The 17,490-nt window shown below is 54.8% G+C and overlaps 2 protein-coding genes across 3 annotated transcripts; one reads left to right on the top strand and one right to left on the bottom strand.

The window, feature by feature from the left end:
* Nucleotides 1-293: 293 nt before the first annotated feature.
* PLTP (phospholipid transfer protein) lies at nt 294-11,219 on the top strand. 2 transcript variants are annotated; one of them, XM_072801251.1, is made up of 16 exons: nt 294-582; nt 1,123-1,233; nt 1,318-1,417; nt 2,054-2,182; nt 2,446-2,601; nt 3,948-4,011; nt 4,080-4,143; nt 4,808-4,899; nt 6,689-6,865; nt 6,956-7,015; nt 8,483-8,647; nt 8,743-8,810; nt 10,030-10,072; nt 10,177-10,240; nt 10,325-10,401; nt 10,816-11,219. In XM_072801251.1, exons 2-16 carry the CDS (start codon nt 1,134-1,136, stop codon nt 10,942-10,944), a joined length of 1,488 nt encoding a protein of 495 aa, XP_072657352.1. In that variant the 5' UTR covers nt 294-582; nt 1,123-1,133; the 3' UTR covers nt 10,945-11,219. The 2 variants fall into 2 exon arrangements, with proteins under 2 accessions (XP_072657352.1, XP_072657353.1); XM_072801252.1 differs by having other exon boundaries at nt 384-516.
* CTSA (cathepsin A) lies at nt 11,063-17,391 on the bottom strand. Its single transcript, XM_072801250.1, has 15 exons — nt 17,179-17,391; nt 16,803-16,999; nt 16,552-16,663; nt 16,218-16,268; nt 16,036-16,122; nt 15,674-15,829; nt 15,297-15,388; nt 14,894-14,978; nt 13,995-14,086; nt 13,836-13,914; nt 13,606-13,745; nt 12,800-12,875; nt 12,057-12,146; nt 11,777-11,881; nt 11,063-11,514 (listed from the first exon to the last, which is right to left on the bottom strand). Exons 1-15 carry the CDS (start codon nt 17,230-17,232, stop codon nt 11,431-11,433), a joined length of 1,500 nt encoding a protein of 499 aa, XP_072657351.1. The 5' UTR covers nt 17,233-17,391; the 3' UTR covers nt 11,063-11,430.
* Nucleotides 17,392-17,490: the final 99 nt, after the last annotated feature.

Here is a 17,490-nt window from a genome sequence, read left to right as displayed (position 1 = left end):
AGCAAAGCCTGTCAAGGAGAGGTCTTAATGATTATGAGTGGAAAGGAGGGAAGAAAATGTGCCTGGGTGGTTCCAAGTATCCGGCACATTTTGCTGGATGAGGAAACTGAGGCCCATGACCCAAGTGAAGTGACTTGCTCAGGATCCTGCAGGAAGACGTGGGCATTTGGAATTTGAACCAAGGTCCCAGAGGAGCAAGGACTGTTGGGACTGGGCGGGCCGACTCTTGCACTTCCCTCCCTCCTTCCCGGCGTGGGTCCCCCACTTGTCTTGACAGCGGCCGGGCCTGTCACGGGGCTCCGTGCAGCCCTCTCCACCCTCCCGACTGCCGGCGTTCCGCCCCGTCCCCTCCCAACCCCCCGAGGGAGGAGGGGAGAGCGGGAGCGAGGAGGGGGGTCGGAGAGGCCCGGCGTTATAAAGGCGGCGGGAACAGCACTGCCCGCCAGACCCCGCCGCCCGGATCCCCTGCGCAGTCCGCCGCCCCGCGTGACCGCGCCGACCCCCAGCTCCGCCGCAGTGAGTTGGGGCGCGTCCCCATCCACCCCAGGCCCTCGCGGGGCCGCATGGTCTACTGAACCCGAGGTGGGGAAGAGATCCCATGAAGGGCGCTGATGGGGGGGTACCAGGCCGAACCCTGGTGGCAGGGATTTAGGACCCGGCGGAGCCGGGAGACCCGGGAGCCCGAGGTCGGGCTGGCGGGCCGCGGTGACTCCCTCGGCGAGGGGCCTGGGAGACGGCGAGCCACCCCCCAGGAATGCGCGTGCAGCCGTTCCCATGGTAACAGGCAAGCCGCGCCCGCCCTCAGCTAAAGAAGGGGGAGCCGGGGGGGCACTGGTCCCCGGGAGGTCCAAACTCGTCACGCGGCGGGCGCACGGGGAACCGAGGATGTCCCCTCCCCTTCCCCCGTGTCCCAAATCCTTGGGACCCAGAGCACGAGTCGCATCGCCTCCCTAAGCCTTAGTTTCTGCATCTGCCAAATGGAGGCAATATAGTCGAATCGGTTCCAAATTCCCTGAAGAGCTGTTTCGAGGGTAACGATCCGGCCAGCCCCTCTTCTGGTTGGACAACCGGGGAGTGGGTTTTAGCGGCCCCGATGACCCCAGCGACCCCACCCCACCCCAGGCCCGCTCGCCATGGCCCTCTTCGGGGCCCTCCTCCTAGCGCTCCTGGCAGGCGCTCACGCCGAGCTCCCCGGCTGCAAGATCCGCGTCACCTCCAAGGCGCTGGACCTGGGTAAGGCGCGGGGCGGGCGAAGGCGGAGGAGGGAGGGTGGCCCCGGCAGGGGCGCAGGACCGAAGGGTCTCGCTGCTACCTCAGTGAAACAGGAGGGCCTGCGCTTTCTGGAACAAGAGCTAGAGACCATCACCATTCCGGACCTACGAGGCAGGGAGGGCCACTTCTACTACAACATCTCTGAGTAAGTAGGAGACCCGCGGGGCGGGGTCTCGGGTTCGGGGCGGGGCCTAGGGCCGGGGAACCTGAGAGGGTGGGGTGGGGCCAAATCAAGAAGGCGGGACTCAAGAAACAGGATGGGGCGGAGAAGATAAAGACCAAGCCGGCCAACCTAGGCGGGAGCCTTGGGGGCCGAGGTGTGGCCTAGGAGCACCGGAGAGGCGGAGTCACGAAACTTGCCAATTAATGAGATTGGGGTCTAGGACCCCAGGTGGAGCTAATGGGAGAGGTCTCGGAACTGGAGCCCAGAGCCTCGCTGGGGACGATGGGGGTAGGAGAAATGGGGTATGGAGTGGAACCCAGCTGACAGAGTGAAAATCAAAGGACTCAGTTAAAAGAACAAGTCAAGCAACCACAGGGTGTGGGAGGGAAGAGAATGCACGCAATAAAGCATCTACGAGAAGGGTATGAAGCTCACTCTTAACACCTGGGTCAGGAGCAGCTCCTCTCTGAGCTGTCCCTCGAGAGCTAATGGAATAATTCATTCCCCCCCGAACCTCAGCTTCCCAGGCCTGGACTGGAAAAGGAGGGATTGAGTTTCCTGTGCTTGGGTGGGACCCCTTCTTCCTGGTCCTGAAACTGACCCCGAGGCTTCCTGCAGGGTGAAGGTCACAGAGCTGCAGCTGACATCCTCTGAGCTCCATTTCCAGCCAGGGCAGGAGCTGGTGCTACAAATCAGCAATGCCTCCTTGGGGCTGCGCTTCCGAAGGCAGCTTCTCTACTGGTTCTTGTAAGGACCTCACACCTTCAGGAAAGCGGAGGGTGGATCAGGAGGGCTGGGATGCTGGGGGGCTGTGGGCAATACTTTAGCCCTCCTGTGCCTCAGTTTCTTCATCTGTACAATAGGGACAAGCATACCCACTTCATAAAGGTTGGTAGAGCTTGGTAGAATGTTTGATAAACTGCCAAAGCGAAGTCTTGTTAAGAAGTATCATGATGTACTGGGTGGGTAAGCTCCAAAATGGACATTAACTGCTCGCAACCCCCTTGCAGCTATGATGGGGGCTATATTAATGCCTCTGCCGAGGGTGTGTCCATCCGCACTGCTCTGGAGCTCTCCGGGGATCCCACTGGCCGTATCAAAGTGTCCAACGTCTCTTGCCAGGCCTCCGTCTCCAGAATGCACGCAGCCTTTGGGGGAACCTTCAAGTAAGTGCATTTCCAGCCCAGTGCACCCCCTTTAAGCCTTACTGCCCATTTGCCTTGTGCAATGCAAAGTACACAGGCTTGGGAGTCAGGCCAGCTGGGTCCAACTCTCAGCACCCTCATTTCCTGTGTGACCTTGGGCAAGTCATTGAAGCTCTGTGCCTCAATTTCCTCATTGGTAAGATAGGGATGATAATAGAAACTATTTTATAAGACACTGCGAAAACTATTTGTTAATATATGTAAAAATATTTAGAATACGGGATCCCTGGGTGGCGCAGAGGTTTAGCGCCTGCCTTTGGCCCAGGGCGCGATCCTGGAGACCCGGGATCGAATCCCACGTCGGGCTCCTGGTGCATGGAGCCTGCTTCTCCCTCTGCCTATGTCTCTGCCTCTCTCTCTCTCTCTCTGTGACTATCATAAATAAATAAAAATTAAAATATATATATTTAGAATAGTACCTGGCAGGCAGCCCAGGTGGCTCAGCGGTTTAGCGCCTCCTGCAGCCCAGGGTGTGATCCTGGAGACCCGGGATTGAGTCCCACATCGGGCTCCCTGCATGGAGCCTGCTTCTCCCTCTGCCTGTGTCTCTGCCTCTCTCTCTCTGTGTCTCTCATGAATAAATAAATAATCTTAAAAAAAAAAAGAATAGTACCTGGCATATTAGTGGCTAGCTTCCTAAATAGGAGTAGTTGTGTATGCACAGTTGGGCATGAACTAAGTTCTCAATAATTGGTAGCTCTTACTACTAAAAACAGTAGCATAGTTTCAGGTTTGAGGCTGAGAAAGGAACTTCGTGATACTTCTCAAAGAGAGTGGGAGAGAAAAGATAGTGGATTTATTATCTGGTGTTGGTATACTGTCAAGTTTTTATTTATTCAACAAATGAAGTATATGCCAGTCCCTGAGAATTCCTAAAGGAACTCAGAGCCTAGATGAAGGGACAAAACATTTGTCATCAGGGCTTTGGGGGAGGGACTAAGTACTCCAGGGGTTCAGAAGAGGGTAATCTGGGAAGACAGCCTAGAAGAGTAAGCATCTGAGCCATACAGGGAAATACAGGACAGGAACTTTGAGAGTGGAAGGAAAGGCATGGATAAGCATCTGGAAGTGGGGATGTTTACAGTAGGTTTGAAGAACTGGGGATAAATTCCTTAGGCTGGTGGGGGGCAGGGGTTAGGAGAGGTCTTGAGAATCAGGCTGGAGAGATTTGGAAAACCTCCATTGAAGAGCTGGTAATACAGGTCAAAGTTAAGTCACCTCCTCCCCATCTCTTTGGCTATTGATTTCTCCTGGACCTGGATTGGGATAGGGCGGAGTCTGGGCTCACGTTGTCTCTCTCCTTACAGGAAGGTGTATGAATTCCTCTCCACATTCATCACCTCGGGGATGCGCTTCCTTCTCAACCAGCAGGTACAGCAGTGGTGGGGCGGGAGAGGGCCTCTCTTGTGAAGGCCCTAACTCTAGACCCCACCTCGCAGATCTGCCCCGTGCTTTACCACGCAGGGATGGTGCTCCTTAATTCCCTCCTGGACACTGTGCCTGGTGAGTTGGTGCTGGCTGGGAGGGGAACTCCGGGCCCTGCCTGGGCCAGGAATGGGGGTGAGGAGGCGGCTAGGTATGCAGAGTGGGCTCCTGCCATGCCCTGGCTTGAAATATGGCCTCTGCTGCTGACTTGCCACATGACCCTAGGTAAGCACTCACTTCTCTCTGGGCTTTAGTACCTTCGCTTGGCTGGCGATACCTCCCTCTGGGGTTGTCGTGAGGATTAGCTGAGTGATTGTCAGGGTCCTCGATGTGCCTGCTGATCATTGGGACCCCGTTTGCCTTCATCCCCTGCACTTAATAGGTGCTCAACTAAAATGAATTCCCTTTTCCTCAGCTGTGATCTCTGTCTGCTATGGGGTAGAGATCATCACACACCCCACACACGGCATGAGGAGGGAGGGAGGGAGCAGCCAGGGAAAACCAGTGGAGGAAAGGGATCCCCTGCCATCCTGTTTAGGGGGATCTAATGAAACCCTCATGGTAGTAATAGTCATTAATATTGCTGAGCACTAAGTGGTTCCCACATAAAAATAATTGATCCCCACAACAACCCTATGAGGGAAAATTCCTAATCACCACTTTGTGGATGAGAAACAGGCCCAGAAGGGTGAACACCTTGCCCAGCATCACATAGCTTGAGTGACGGAGCTCCTCTCCACAGTACGCAGCTCTGTGGATGACCTTGTTGGCATTGACTACTCCCTCCTGAAGGATCCTGTAGCTTCCACCAGCAATCTGGACATGGACTTCCGGGTGAGCTGCCTGGCTGCTGTGGCATCTCTGGCCTAACCAGACCTCCCCCTCCTCCTTGTCCCCAACTCTCTGGTTTTGTCCTCCTAAGGCACTACTCTGATGAGACGCTCCACTGCTGAGCATGCCGTGGCTCCCCAGAGGAGGAGCAGAATTAGGTTCAACTCCTGGGTTTGGCTTCTGAGCTTTGTTAATCTTGTCTGGCCCTTTCTTTTTTTTATTATTATTCTTCATTTGAGAGACAGAGAGAGAGCATGAGCACAAGCAGGAGGAATGGCAGGCAGAGGGAGAGGGAGATGCAGGCTCCTTGCTAAGCAGAGAGCCTGATGCAGGGCTCGATCCCAGGATCACAACCTGAGCTGAAGGCAGATGCTTAACCAACTGAGCCACCCAGGTGCCGCTGGGCCCACCTTTTTAACTTCACCCTGTTTCTCTGCAATCATTCTTTCCCAAATATGCCCCTGCTTCCTACCTCAGGAACTTTGCTCAAGCACTGCCTTTTCTCATCTCCCCTGAAGCAGTTAGGACATACAGCTCTATGCACATAATCTCATTTCGCCCTCACAACTGTGTCAGTCAGGCACTAATGTTTTATTCATTTGGGGGATGTGGAGACTTGCTCAGAGGGGTGACATCACAGCCCAAGGCCACACATCTAGTATGTGGCCATTTCCTTTGCTCCCTGTAGTGGAGGGTAAGTTTCAGAGCAAGGACTGGAGCCTAAAGTTCAGGTCCTGACTCTGCCACTTACTAGCCACGTGATCTTAAGCAAGTGGTTTACTTTCTGAGCCTGTTTCCTACTAATATGTAAATGGAAATAATAGAGTAAGAAAACATCCCTCCTTGGAGTGTTATGTGGATGAAAGGAGTTGACCTATGTCAAGGCATGGAAGAAGTACCAAGTAAATTCACATTCCCACCAACCGAACACAGTCACACTGGAACATTCTTACATATTTCTTTGCACAGGTATACAGAAGGTCCTTTATGCATAAATTTATGTTTACGTTGCCCATTTCCTGATGATTTTATGGAAAAAAGTTCCCTCTCTCTTCAGTGTACAAGGGAAGTTATTTTGTTGTCTTTCTTAGGAAAATTATAATAGATGCTTAGACTTGCAGATATCATTTCTCCTGGTTATGTATTTGGTATGCTTTCTGATGTTAATTGGCTTTGGAAATCCCTCCTAACTGAACACTGATGATATGTGAGAATTGTTGACTTTATTTAGTTCAGTAATGGCACTGCAGTTCTGTGGAAAACTGTGCTGGTATTTTTAGGAGTCTTACTGAAATATTTAGGTGTGCAATGTTATGTCTGTAATTTACAATACAAAAATGTGAAGCAAAAAAAGGTACTATGTAAATGTAAACAGCAGCTTTTGTCATTACTGTCCTGCATCTTCCAAGGCCCACTGACATGCCACCTCCCCCCCAAACCCTTTCCTGGGTGTCCCTTCTCTGGTCTTCCTGGAGTGCTCCCTTGCAGAACTTGAGCTGCCCTCCTTGGAATGTCTTTTTAGGAGTTGTGCTAATGAAGGCAGCTGGCTGGCTCAGTCAGTAGAGCATGCAGTTCTGGATCTTGGGGTCATGAGTTTAAGCCCCACATTGGGTGAAAAGATTACTTAAATAACTATAACTTAAAAAGAGGAAAAAGTTGTGCTAATGAATCCCCTAAAGACAGCAGCTGGGTCCGAGCCCCACCATCCCTCAGAGTGCCTGGCATAGGGAATGGGAACATCTGGGTGCTGGGCCACACTGCCTTGGCTCTGACCCTGCTCCCCCAACTGCAGGGGGCCTTCTTTCCCCTGGCTGAGAGGAACTGGAGCCTGCCCAACCGGGCAGTAGAGCCCCAGCTGCAGGAGGAGGAGCGGATGGTGTATGTGGCCTTCTCAGAATTCTTCTTTGACTCTGCCATGGAGAGCTACTTCCGAGCGGGAGCCCTGCAGCTGTCACTGGTGGGAGACAAGGTATACCAAGGCCTGTCTGTGGGATGGGCAAGGGGAGCCCTGTCACAGAACTCCAGATGACCCTGCCTCATCCCTAATTCCCCTCTCCAGGTGCCCCACGATCTGGACATGCTGTTGAGGGCCACCTACTTCGGGAGCATCGTCCTGCTGGTGAGTGTTGATGGGCGGTGGGTTTGTGGCCAGGGTGGGTGGGTGTATTGCTGGGATACAATGAGGGGACACGTGAGGTGTGTAAGCAGAGGCTCCCATGGCCACCATAGAGTAGACCCCTGTCTTGGCCTGGCCTCTCGCCTGTAGCCAAGTCCTTTACTTACTTACTTACTTATTTATTTATTTTTAATTTTTATTTATGATAGTCACAGAGAGAGAGAGAGAGAGGCAGAGACACAGGCAGAGGGAGAAGCAGGCTCCATGCACCGGGAGCCCGACGTGGGACTCGATCCCGGGTCTCCAGGATCGTGCCCTGGGCCAAAGGCAGGCGCCAAACCGCTGCGCCACCCAGGGATCCCTTATTTATTTATTTTTAAAGATTTTATTTATTCATGGGGGGGGGGGCAGGGGGAGAAGCAGGCTCCCGGCAGGGAACCCGATGCAGGACTGATCCCGGGTCTCCAGGATCAGGCCCTGGGCTGAAGATGGCGCTACACTGCTGAGCCACCCATGCTGCCCCCAAGTCCTTTATTTGTCAAGCTCCTTTCCAAGTCTGTGAAGGGCCCTCACTACTTCCTGTTCTTCATGAAGTGAGGAGGAGGACAGGCTGAGACCCAAGCTCTGTAAGTGTAGGGATTGTAACAATGACCAATATACTTTTTAAAGTTAATTTAGTTATTTAATAATCTCTATGCCCATCCATCATGGGGCCTCAAACTCAAGACTGCAAGATTAAGGGTCACATGCTCTACTGACTGATCCAGCCAGGCACCACTGATGTATTCTTCTTTTTGCTTATTATTTTCCTTTGTTTGATGGTGGGAGGTCAAAATTTAAAAAGGATCTCAGTGATTATTCACTGAATCAATTCATGGAAAGCGATTAGGGTTAAGTGCTCAGGAAACACTGGCTGCTGTCCCCCCTGCTGTCATCCCTGTCAACGCCATCAGCCTGATGGCCAAGCACTGGTAAGGGCAGACTCACTTTCCAGACTGGGTTTGAATCCCTGGTTCTACACCTAGATGACCAAAGAACCTTGGACAAGTTACTTAACCTCTCTGTGTTTATTCATTCTCAAAAATGAGTATGATAATGCCCGTCTCACGTGATTATAATGAAGTTTAAATGAGCTAACACAGGTGAAGCATTGGTCAGCGCCTACAGGAGAAAGAGCACAGCGGTTTCCAGAAGGGTGATATGACAGAGGGTGGGGATGTGCAATGCAAACACTGTCCCCGAGGAGTCTGGATGGAGACGGATCCCCACTACAGAGAATTCAGGAAAGCAGGAAAAGGAGGAGACATTCCATCCCTTGTGTGAGCAAAGGCACAGAGGCTGGACACAGCCTTCATATTCATATCTGTCTGGGCTCCTAGTGGGCAGAGCCTGAGCCTCGCCATCTCCCCTCCCGGGGCTCATCAGGAAACAGATCTGGGACTTGACCTCCCCTCCCTATTCTGTCCCCAGAGCCCGGCGGTGATCGACTCCCCGCTGAAGCTGGAGCTGCGCGTCCTGGCCCCGCCTCGCTGCACCATCAAGCCTTCGGGTACCACTGTGTCTGTCACTGCCAGTGTCACCATCGCCCTGGTCCCATCTGACCAGCCCGAGGTCCAGCTGTCCAGCATGACCATGGTATGGGCACCAGAGTGGGGGCCACTGAGGGTCAGGGACAAGTGTGCTGTGGACCCTGTGGGTTGGTAACACCTCCTCAACCCCCTTGCCTGCAGGACGCCCGTCTCAATGCCAAGATGGCACTCCGGGGGAAGGCACTGCGCACCCAGCTGGACCTGCGCCGGTGAGTAGATGGCCCAGATCTCGGGCAAGCCCTGAAGCTCCCTGAGCCTTGGTGTCTTCCAGATAATTGCACCTGCCCAACTACTGGGAAGCTAAAATTCTCTCAGATCTCTAGCCACTGGAGGGCTGGGGTCTTTGCTAATTCATAACAAATGCATTTCATTCAAGTGTAACTTCTCTGCATTGTCTTATAACCCAGTGGCAGGCAGAGCAGGTATTTGAGATGACCAAAGTGGCCCAGCAAGGTTAAATGATATGCCCATGGTCACACAGCAGAGAGCCTAATGGCATGGGTTCAGGCAAAAACCTCGGCATGATTTTTGTGATCCTGAGAAGAGTTGCTTTATCTTCATTTTTTTTCCTTAAAGATTTTATTTCAGAGTGAGGGAACAAGAGAGTGCACAAGCATGAGCGAGAGGGAGAAGCAGACTCCCCACTGAGCAGGGAGCCCAACATGGGGCTCAATCCCAGGACCCCAGGACTATGACCTAAGCAGAAAGCAAAAGCTTAACTGACTGAGCCACTCAGGCGCCCCCTATCTTTCATTTTCTTCATGGGCTAAATACAGGGAAAAATAGCATCTACTGTGCTAGCCACAGGTAGCTAGTGGCTCCCATGTGGCAAGTGTAAATGCACAATGTTTGCAAAAAGTTCTACCAGACAGCAATGTCCTAGGGGTTAAATGAGATACTGTGGGGTACTGGTTGGGAGCCTAGATTCTAGAGGGAGGTTGTGCCCTTTACCAGCTGTGAAACCTCAGGCACATTACTTGCCCTCTCTAGGCTTGAGCTGCCTCATCAAAAAAGTGCAAATTGCTTAATAGTGCCTACTTCTTAGGGTTATGGGATTAAGTCAGGTTGGCATTTTAAAATATCTTAATATTTAACTTATGTGACATGCTTCGTATTGGTCAGGGAGTAAGCCCTATTAAGGTTTATCAAGTAAACACAAACCATACATGAATAGCTGCCAGCACAAGTCTGGAATACAGGAAGTGCTCAACAAATGAAAGGTAGCAGACTTGGAGAAGAGGAGCCCCAAGAGGGAGAAATGACTCACCCAAGGATGCACACCTGGCAGGTGGCAGGCCCCCAAATAGGTGTGGAGGTGGGAGCATCTGAGGCTGAGGCTCAGGGACTTTGGGTAGGTAGGCCTGGGTGGCCTGAGGAAGGGGTGCTTCCAGGGCTGGTGCCCATTGGATAGTTCTTTCTCTTCCATAGGTTCCGAATCTACTCGAACCAGTCTGCATTGGAGTCACTGGCAGTGAGTTGGGAGCGGTGGGGGTGCCGAGGCTGGGTCAGGGCGGAGCAGCTAAGGCAAGTCCACTTCCTGCTGGCTGCCCTGACGTCCTGCCTCCTCCCTCCCAGCTGATCCCACTGCAGGCCCCTTTGAAGACCATGCTGCAGATTGGAGTGATGCCCATGCTCAATGGTAGGGCTGGGGGACGGGAGGCAGGAGAGGGAAAGGAGAGGGAACTGGGTGGACCCAGGCTAAACCAGCTGCTCCTACCCACAGAGAGGATGTGGCGGGGAGTGCAGATCCCACTACCTGAGGGTATCAACTTTGTGCGTGAGGTGGTGACGAACCATGCGGTGAGTAGGGGGGTGATGGAGGAGGGCAGAGCCTCCCCACCCCTGCTTCAGAACTCATCTTCTTCATCAACAGCCCCTCCCATTTGAATCTTCCCTTATCAGACTTCTCCAGCCCTCTGCACAGCTGTGCCCTCACCTTGTAACCCTCTCCCTGGATTCCATCCCCAATATCTACTAATCTTGAATCTCTGAGCTAAGAGGTCACCTCTAGGAAGCCCTCCTTGACCCCCCCAGACTGTGCTCCTGCAGCCTTTCTTTCATACCCTTCACAGGGAGTTAGAAGAACTTCTTTGCCGTTCCTCCTCTCCCACTAGATTGAGAATCCCTCAAGACCAAGGACTCTGTTTCTTTACATTGAAATTTTTGGCCTCTGTGATGGACTGAACAGACTCCTTTCTCTGCCCCACCGCACAGGGCTTCCTCACCATTGGGGCCGACCTCCACTTTGCCAAAGGGCTTCGAGAGGTGATTGAGAAGAACAGGCCTGCCTCCAGGGACCCCTTGGCATCCAGTGCCCCACCACCCTCCACGACAGCTGCCTGAGCCCTCAAGCCCGCCCTGGCAGGGGCATTCAGGACTCCAACACCTCTCAGCCCCTCCCTCAGCCCCTCCCAGCCTATACTGTCCAGTCTAACCCCCCAGTGCCACAGAGAAGACAGGGTTTTAAGCTATACCCAATTTAATTCCATAATCAGTCAATGCATCAATTACCGTCCATCCACCCTCCCCGTGGGCTGTCCTGAGCTCTGCTATGTTCCAGTGCGTTAAGGGAGGGGGCCAGGCCCCACCCCAGTCAGGAATAAAGTGCTAACCCCCCAGTCTGTCTATGTGAGGCACTGGGGCCTGGTCTTGGAGGCAGAGGGGTGTGGAAGGGGCAGGGGCCGCGGGAGGTGGGGGTGGGGTGGGGAGCAGTTCTGGAGGCAGGGACCTGCCCCACAGGGGCATTTTGCATAAAGGAGGACCTCCCTTCTAGCAGGAGGGGTGGGAAAAAGGAGCTGGATTAGACAGAAGGGGACTGACTGGTCTTCATCAGTATGGCTGCTTATTCAGGAAGCGGGAGAACATGGTGAGGGCCGCCTGGGGTTTGTCCGTGGGAACCATGTGTCCAGCACCCTAGGAGCAAAGCTCTGTGAGATCACCTTCCGTGTGACCCCTGCCCCTGGGTGCCACCTCCATCCTACTGGATGCCTCCAGCCAGTAGCCTTCCTCTTCTCCCAACCCTGTCCCAAGCTCTGCATTTTTCCCACTCCTCGTCAGAAAACTTGCTTTTAGGGGCCCAGATAGTAACCCGGTGTAAACAGAAAGAGAAAGCAGAGGATGGTGGCTCCTGCCCCATCCCCTCCAGCCAAGCCGGCCCTCACCAGCCAGGCCCTACCTTGATGGTGAGAAAGGCGATGTGAGAGAACTCCTTCACGAAGCCAGCAATCTGCTCCCCACTGTCCCCGTAGTCCACTAACCAGGGCCGGCGTTGGACCTCCATCTGCCCCACCAGGAAAGACTCAGCAGCCTGCGGCCACCCCCTCATCTCTGCTCACAGCTGCCAACAAGATCTCAGGGGCCCGGAACTCCCCCAGGTTTGCCCTCTCTGTCTGCCCAGAGCCACACTCCAGGCACAGCTGCCCCATCCCTCCCCAGAGCCGGGATCCTTGCCTTACCTTCTGGTTAAGGGAATCCACAAACCACTCATCCCCCATGAAATTGCAGGCCATGTCCACATCTCCGTTGTAGAGCAAGATCCGGTATTTCTGGAGCAGGGCAGGGGGAGCTATGGGGGGTCTGGAGGGAGCCCAGGCCCTTGTTCTTCCCTGGTTCAAGCCCTACCCCTTCAGGGAATTCAAGGAGCCCAGGCAAATAGCACGAAGCAGGAACACTCATGTTTTCTGTTTCCTACCTGTCCAGTGCTCTACTAAACGCTTTAGCTGGGAAGGTAGATACTGTTTACTATGATTACCCCCACTTTCAGGTGTCAAGATATGAGAAACCTGCCCAGGGTCACAAGGCTAGTAAAGGAACGTGCATACAGGCAGTCTGACCCTAGAGCTCATGTTCTAACCACTGTGTTGTACAGAACCTGGCCCGCCCCAGCTCTCTCAGGGTCTCCCAGATGATCTGGGAACAAGGCCCTCAAGGCCCTCTTCTACCCTGGGCCTCCCGTTTGCTTGTCTGTGACATATTCCCATCAGCTCTCCTCAAGTCAAGATCTCCTTGGCTGAGGCAGACCCCTCAGCCTCCTACGACAGAGCAGCACAGGGTGGAGACAAAACCATGTTCAAATTGTGACCCTGCCAATCACTGAACTTCGTTTCTTGGAGTGTCAGCTTCCTGCATCTGGACTGGCACTCTGAAGGGGGTCCCGAGGCCACTGGTAGTCCCAGCTATGCCGCCCCCACTCACTTACCTGTGTGGTGAGCAGCTTAAGGTACTGGGACTGCATGCTCTGGTAGAGACGGCGGTACTGTATATTCACCAGGAAGCTGTGGGAGCACACAGGCAGGCCCGGGGAAGACAGTCAGAGAGGCCCTCCCTTCCTGCCACCACCTTTCTCTGAACTCCAGCATAGGAGGCAGAGTTGGGATTCAGTCCTCTCATGTCCCCTCTCTAAGACTGACTTGGCTATGGGGCTAGAATTAGAGGTCCTCAACTCCACCCCCCATCCCCACCCCCCGCTGTATAGAAACGTATACAGGAACACCTAGTGATTGATTCACAACCGGCCTATAGTGCACAGGGGCCCCCAGGTGTGCGAGTCGTGTGTGTGTGTGTGTGTGTGTGTGTGTCTTTTGCAACAGTAGGGCAGGAGCACAGCCCAATCAGAATGGATCTGAGTGGCCCCTGCTGTGCCAGGTGGCATCCTTGTACTCACACGGGTCATTGGAGATCCAGGCCACTGGGAACAGGAGGGGAGTCAGGGTGGGGGGAGTGTGTGTTTACTAAATGCCAGAGCAGTAAGTGCCACTTTACCAACCACTGTGGCCACATAAGAATGAACTGGCTAAATCTCAACCAATTTTTTTTTTTAATTTTTTTTTTAATCTCAACCAATTTAAGGGTTAAATATCCTGCACAACTCAGTCTGACACACCCTGAGTGCCTGGGGTACTACTCCTGAGAAACCTTAGTCAAGGGATCCTTGGGAACTTTTCTGAGCCCTGAGAGCCCCGAGAGCCTGCCATCCCCAGGCCCCAGCTGGCCACAGAGCCTTACTTGCACATGTCCCAGCGGGGCAGCTGCTCGGGGATGTGAAGGGCCTTCCGCACATAAGGGTTGTTGAGGTAGGTGGAGGCAGCCGTGGTGTTGGTGCAGGGAGGGTCCATGCGCAGCCTATCATCGGAACGCAGCAGTGCCTGGGGGCACAGACAGAGGAAGATCAGGTGGTTTCCTGGCCCTAACCCCACTGGGAGGAAGCCCATGGTCACACACACCAGATGCCACACCTGATGCCACACCCGCTTGAACGGCAGGCGAGTGAAGATGTTGCCCAAATCGTGGAGCACCACGGTGTCCTTCTCATACCTGCAAGGTAAGTAGGGGCTGGGCACCTCGGCCTCTAGGTGGTGCTGGGCCAGGCCTCCAGGGTGCACCGCAGGGCCTACCTTAAATGGCCAGGCACCCCCCCAGCACATGGGGCATAGAGGTTGTAAATGTTGAGGCCAGAGTTGCCCACGATGCGGGATACTTCCTGCAGCTGCAATGACAAGCCGAGCAACCATGTCTCACTGAGCCCTGGCCTCCCCACCATCTCACCAACTCGGCCCAAGATTTATTGCTTTCCTACTTCACCACTGGGCATTACCCTTCCCCCACTTTTTTATAGGTAGGGAAACTGAGGCACAGTGGAAGGAATCTGCTTCCACTCGGGGTCCAAACTCTGGTGCCACTACTTCCTAGCACTGTGACTTCCAGCGAGTGACTTTATTTTTTTTTATTTTATTTTTATTATTATTATTATTATTTTATTTATGATAGGCACACAGTGAGAGAGAGAGAGGCAGAGACACAGGCAGAGGGAGAAGCAGGCTCCATGCACCGGAAGCCTGACGTGGGATTCGATCCCGGGTCTCCAGGATCGCGCCCTAGGCCAAAGGCAGGCGCCAAACCGCTGCGCCACCCAGGGATCCCCCAGCGAGTGACTTTAACATTCTCAGCCTCAGTTTCCCCTTCTGGAAAATGTGGATAATATAATCTCCCTTAAAGGAGAGTTCTAAAGATTAAATAATCTATATTGACCTATTTCAGCCTGGTGCCTGGCATATAGTAGGTGTTCAATAAGTGAGAGATCCTTTCCCACGGGTTACAGGATTTGCCCAGAAAGTCACAGGAAATGGTATTAGGAACACATCCCTAGATGTGTCCCAGAAAACATAAAATTGCTGGAGCAAGCAGGATACGAAAGCAATAGGGGATGGGGTCAGGAGTCCCCAAGGAGAGAATGCGGTCCTATTCTCAGGGCTGGGGGTGTCAGGGGTGACACAGGTTGGGGGCAGAACCTCACATTTGTCACGCATTCTGGGTCGGTGTTGTCATAGAAATTACACTTGTTCTGAGAACAGCAGTGGGTCTGGAGGGAAGACCAGAGCCTGTAGGAGATGGATAAAAGCGTTCAGGCCTAAGGCGGGGCTCCCACCTTCTCCTCCCACTTCCCACCACCACCTGACCCCAGGGGATGAGGAAACGGATCACAGGGAATGGTATGTAGGTTCCAAACCTAGCTGCTCTGGGGCCATACTGCCAGTGCTCCTTAGTCTCTTTCAGCACCAAACACTTCCAGCAACCCCAGCCCCCACCTCCTGCTCATAAACCAGGGTAGGGCCTAGGGTATCATGTGCCTGGAGGGCAGACATGAGCTCTTGTGACCTGCCCCACCCTGGAGATTGCCCAACTATCCCCTCCCATACCTGTTCCCCAGAAGGCCATGGTAGTAGGCGAAATAGACCAGGGAGTTGTCATTCTGCTCATAGGAGGAGAGTCCATTGCCCACAGCCAGCCCCTGTGAAACACCCAGGGCATTCAGGTCATCTGGAGGGAGAGGAGCCTCCCTTGACTACACCCAGACCTTCAGCAATCTGGAAGCTGAAATCCAAAAGTGGTTTATGGGAAGGCCACACAGAGTAAAGAATAGAGTGGGATGGGTGACAGGTGAGCTTCCTGTTGTGGTAGGCTGGCTGGTGGCAAGCATCTTGCAAAGGAGACCGGGCAGGGAAGATGGCCTGTTTGACTTCACTAAGGCCACAACCATGAGCTGCCTCACCTCCCTCCTGCAGTGGCCCTGTACCTGAAGGTTCATGCTGGGATCCTGCATGACCAGCACTGCCAGGGTGGGGATGTAAATGCCAGCATAGCTCTCTCCTGTCAGGAAAAGCTCATTGTCCTTGTACTCCGGGAAGAGGCGGAAGAAATCCTTAAGGGCCTCATAATTACTCTGGGCGACCTAAGGAAAGCAAGATGGAGGGAATCAAAAGACTCTGGTATTTGAGCTGGAAAAATATCAGAGATGACACCCACCCACTGTGAGCAAGAGGAAGTGGCTTAGGCGAGACCACACATATCATGTGACACAACCAAAAACGGACTTTTGTGTCTTGCCGCGCTTCAAGAACCAGGAAGGCTGGGGCACGGGGCAGGCACTGGACTCACCTCCGTGTCGTTGGTTGCGTAAGTCTTATCATCAGAGTAGGAGAAGCCCACCCCAGCTGGGGACTCAAGATACAACACGTTGGCAATCTACAGAGGAGGAGGAAACCAACTGAAGAAGGCTCCCCAACCCAGCCAACTGCCCAGACACCCCCCCCCCCCAGGACCCAAGGCTCCAGCTATACCAGGTTCCAGGAATAGGGGTTGTACTCAAGAGTGGCACCATCTGGCTGCACCTGAGGAGGAGAGAGATGGCTGACTGCCAAGGGCCAACTGGGTAGAAGGAAGGGCCACGGTGCTGGGCACTTCCCATTTGGGCAAAACCCCTGAAAAGTACAGATAGTCAAGCCAATAGTACCGATCAGGAAACCCAGACTCTCAAAAGGGCACACTTGGAAACACCTCCAAGTCGTGTTCTCCCTCCTCCCAGGCTCTTTCCTTTAGGCACGCTCCGTTACCTCTCCCCTGGCCCGTGGTTGGTTGGGGTCCGGGGTGGGGGGACAGTGGCTTTCCACTCACCAGGAAGGGGCCGTGCTCCGTGAGAAAGCCATCTAGGGAGCTGCAGCCCGGCCCTCCGTTGAGCCAAAGCACCAGAGGGCTGCTCTTGGGATCCTTCTGGGACTCCACAAACCTGCGAGGAGGCAGAGCACGGTGGGTGCAGGCGGAGGGGCCCCTGCCGGCGCTCCCAGCTCGCAGGCTCCCTCGGGGTCTCCGGCCCCTCCCCAGCTCGCACCCCGCGCCCGCCCCGCCCGGGAGGGAGGGCCGCAGACCAGTAGTGGAGGTGCTTGGGGCCGGAGCCGCGGAGGTAGCCGGAGTACTGGCGGAAAGCCGGCTGCTTGGCCAGCCCGGGCAGGCACTGGATCTCGTCCAGGTCCGGCGCTGCCTGGCCCGGCGGCGCCCAGAGCAGGAGCAGCAGCAGCAGCAGCAGCCGCAGCAGCCACGGCGGCGACGGCGCGGCTCGGACCATCTGCCACGGGAAGCGAGGCGGGCTGTTTCCGCGCTCCCTCGCTCCTCCGCGCTTCCGCGTGGCCGCCCCGCGGAGGAGCTGGAGGCGGCGGCGACGGGAGTCCCCTGCCCGGCCCCGGCGCCCACCCGCCGCACCGTCCCGGACCGCGGGTCCCCTCCAGCCTCCCGGGGCGCCCTCACCTCGGCTCCCCCGCGTCCTTGCTCTCCAGGAGGGGCCCGGCCGCGGAAGGTCATGTGAAGGCCGGGTCACGTGGGCGCCGGCATCACGTGACGGTCTCCCTCCGGCGCCTCTCCGGTCCCCCGGGGACCCGGGGCAGCTGGCGGCGGCTGCGGCCGCGCGGGGTCAGAGCCCGCGGGCCTCCCAGGTCGCCTCGCGCGCGCCAGCCATCAGATGACCCAGATGCGGGCGGCCACGATCGCCCGGCCTCCCGGGGGCCCAGGTCCAGGCGGGATGGCTGAGCCAGCGGCGCTAGGACCCCCGGGCAGAGCCTC

The sequence above is a fragment of the Canis lupus genome, chromosome 26, assembly GCF_048164855.1.
Source record: "Canis lupus baileyi chromosome 26, mCanLup2.hap1, whole genome shotgun sequence".
NCBI lineage: Eukaryota > Metazoa > Chordata > Mammalia > Carnivora > Canidae > Canis > Canis lupus.
This window is presented reverse-complemented; position numbering and strand designations above follow the sequence as displayed.

What these genes read in the sequence shown, in the direction of transcription:
- PLTP (XM_072801251.1), top strand. Translation starts at nt 1,134, where the DNA reads ATGGCCCTCTTCGGGGCCCTCCTCCTAGCGCTCCTGGCAGGCGCTCAC. An exon ending in CTCCAAGGCGCTGGACCTGG is followed by an intron (nt 1,234 to 1,317) that starts GTAAGGCGCGGG and finishes CTGCTACCTCAG; the next exon opens with TGAAACAGGAGGGCCTGCGC. An exon ending in AGCTGTCCAGCATGACCATG is followed by an intron (nt 8,648 to 8,742) that starts GTATGGGCACCA and finishes CCTTGCCTGCAG; the next exon opens with GACGCCCGTCTCAATGCCAA.
- CTSA (XM_072801250.1), bottom strand. Translation starts at nt 17,232, where the DNA reads ATGACCTTCCGCGGCCGGGCCCCTCCTGGAGAGCAAGGACGCGGGGGA. An exon ending in CCCAAGCACCTCCACTACTG is followed by an intron (nt 16,664 to 16,802) that starts GTCTGCGGCCCT and finishes GCCTCCTCGCAG; the next exon opens with GTTTGTGGAGTCCCAGAAGG. An exon ending in TCGCCTTTCTCACCATCAAG is followed by an intron (nt 11,515 to 11,776) that starts GTAGGGCCTGGC and finishes CTTTGCTCCTAG; the next exon opens with GGTGCTGGACACATGGTTCC.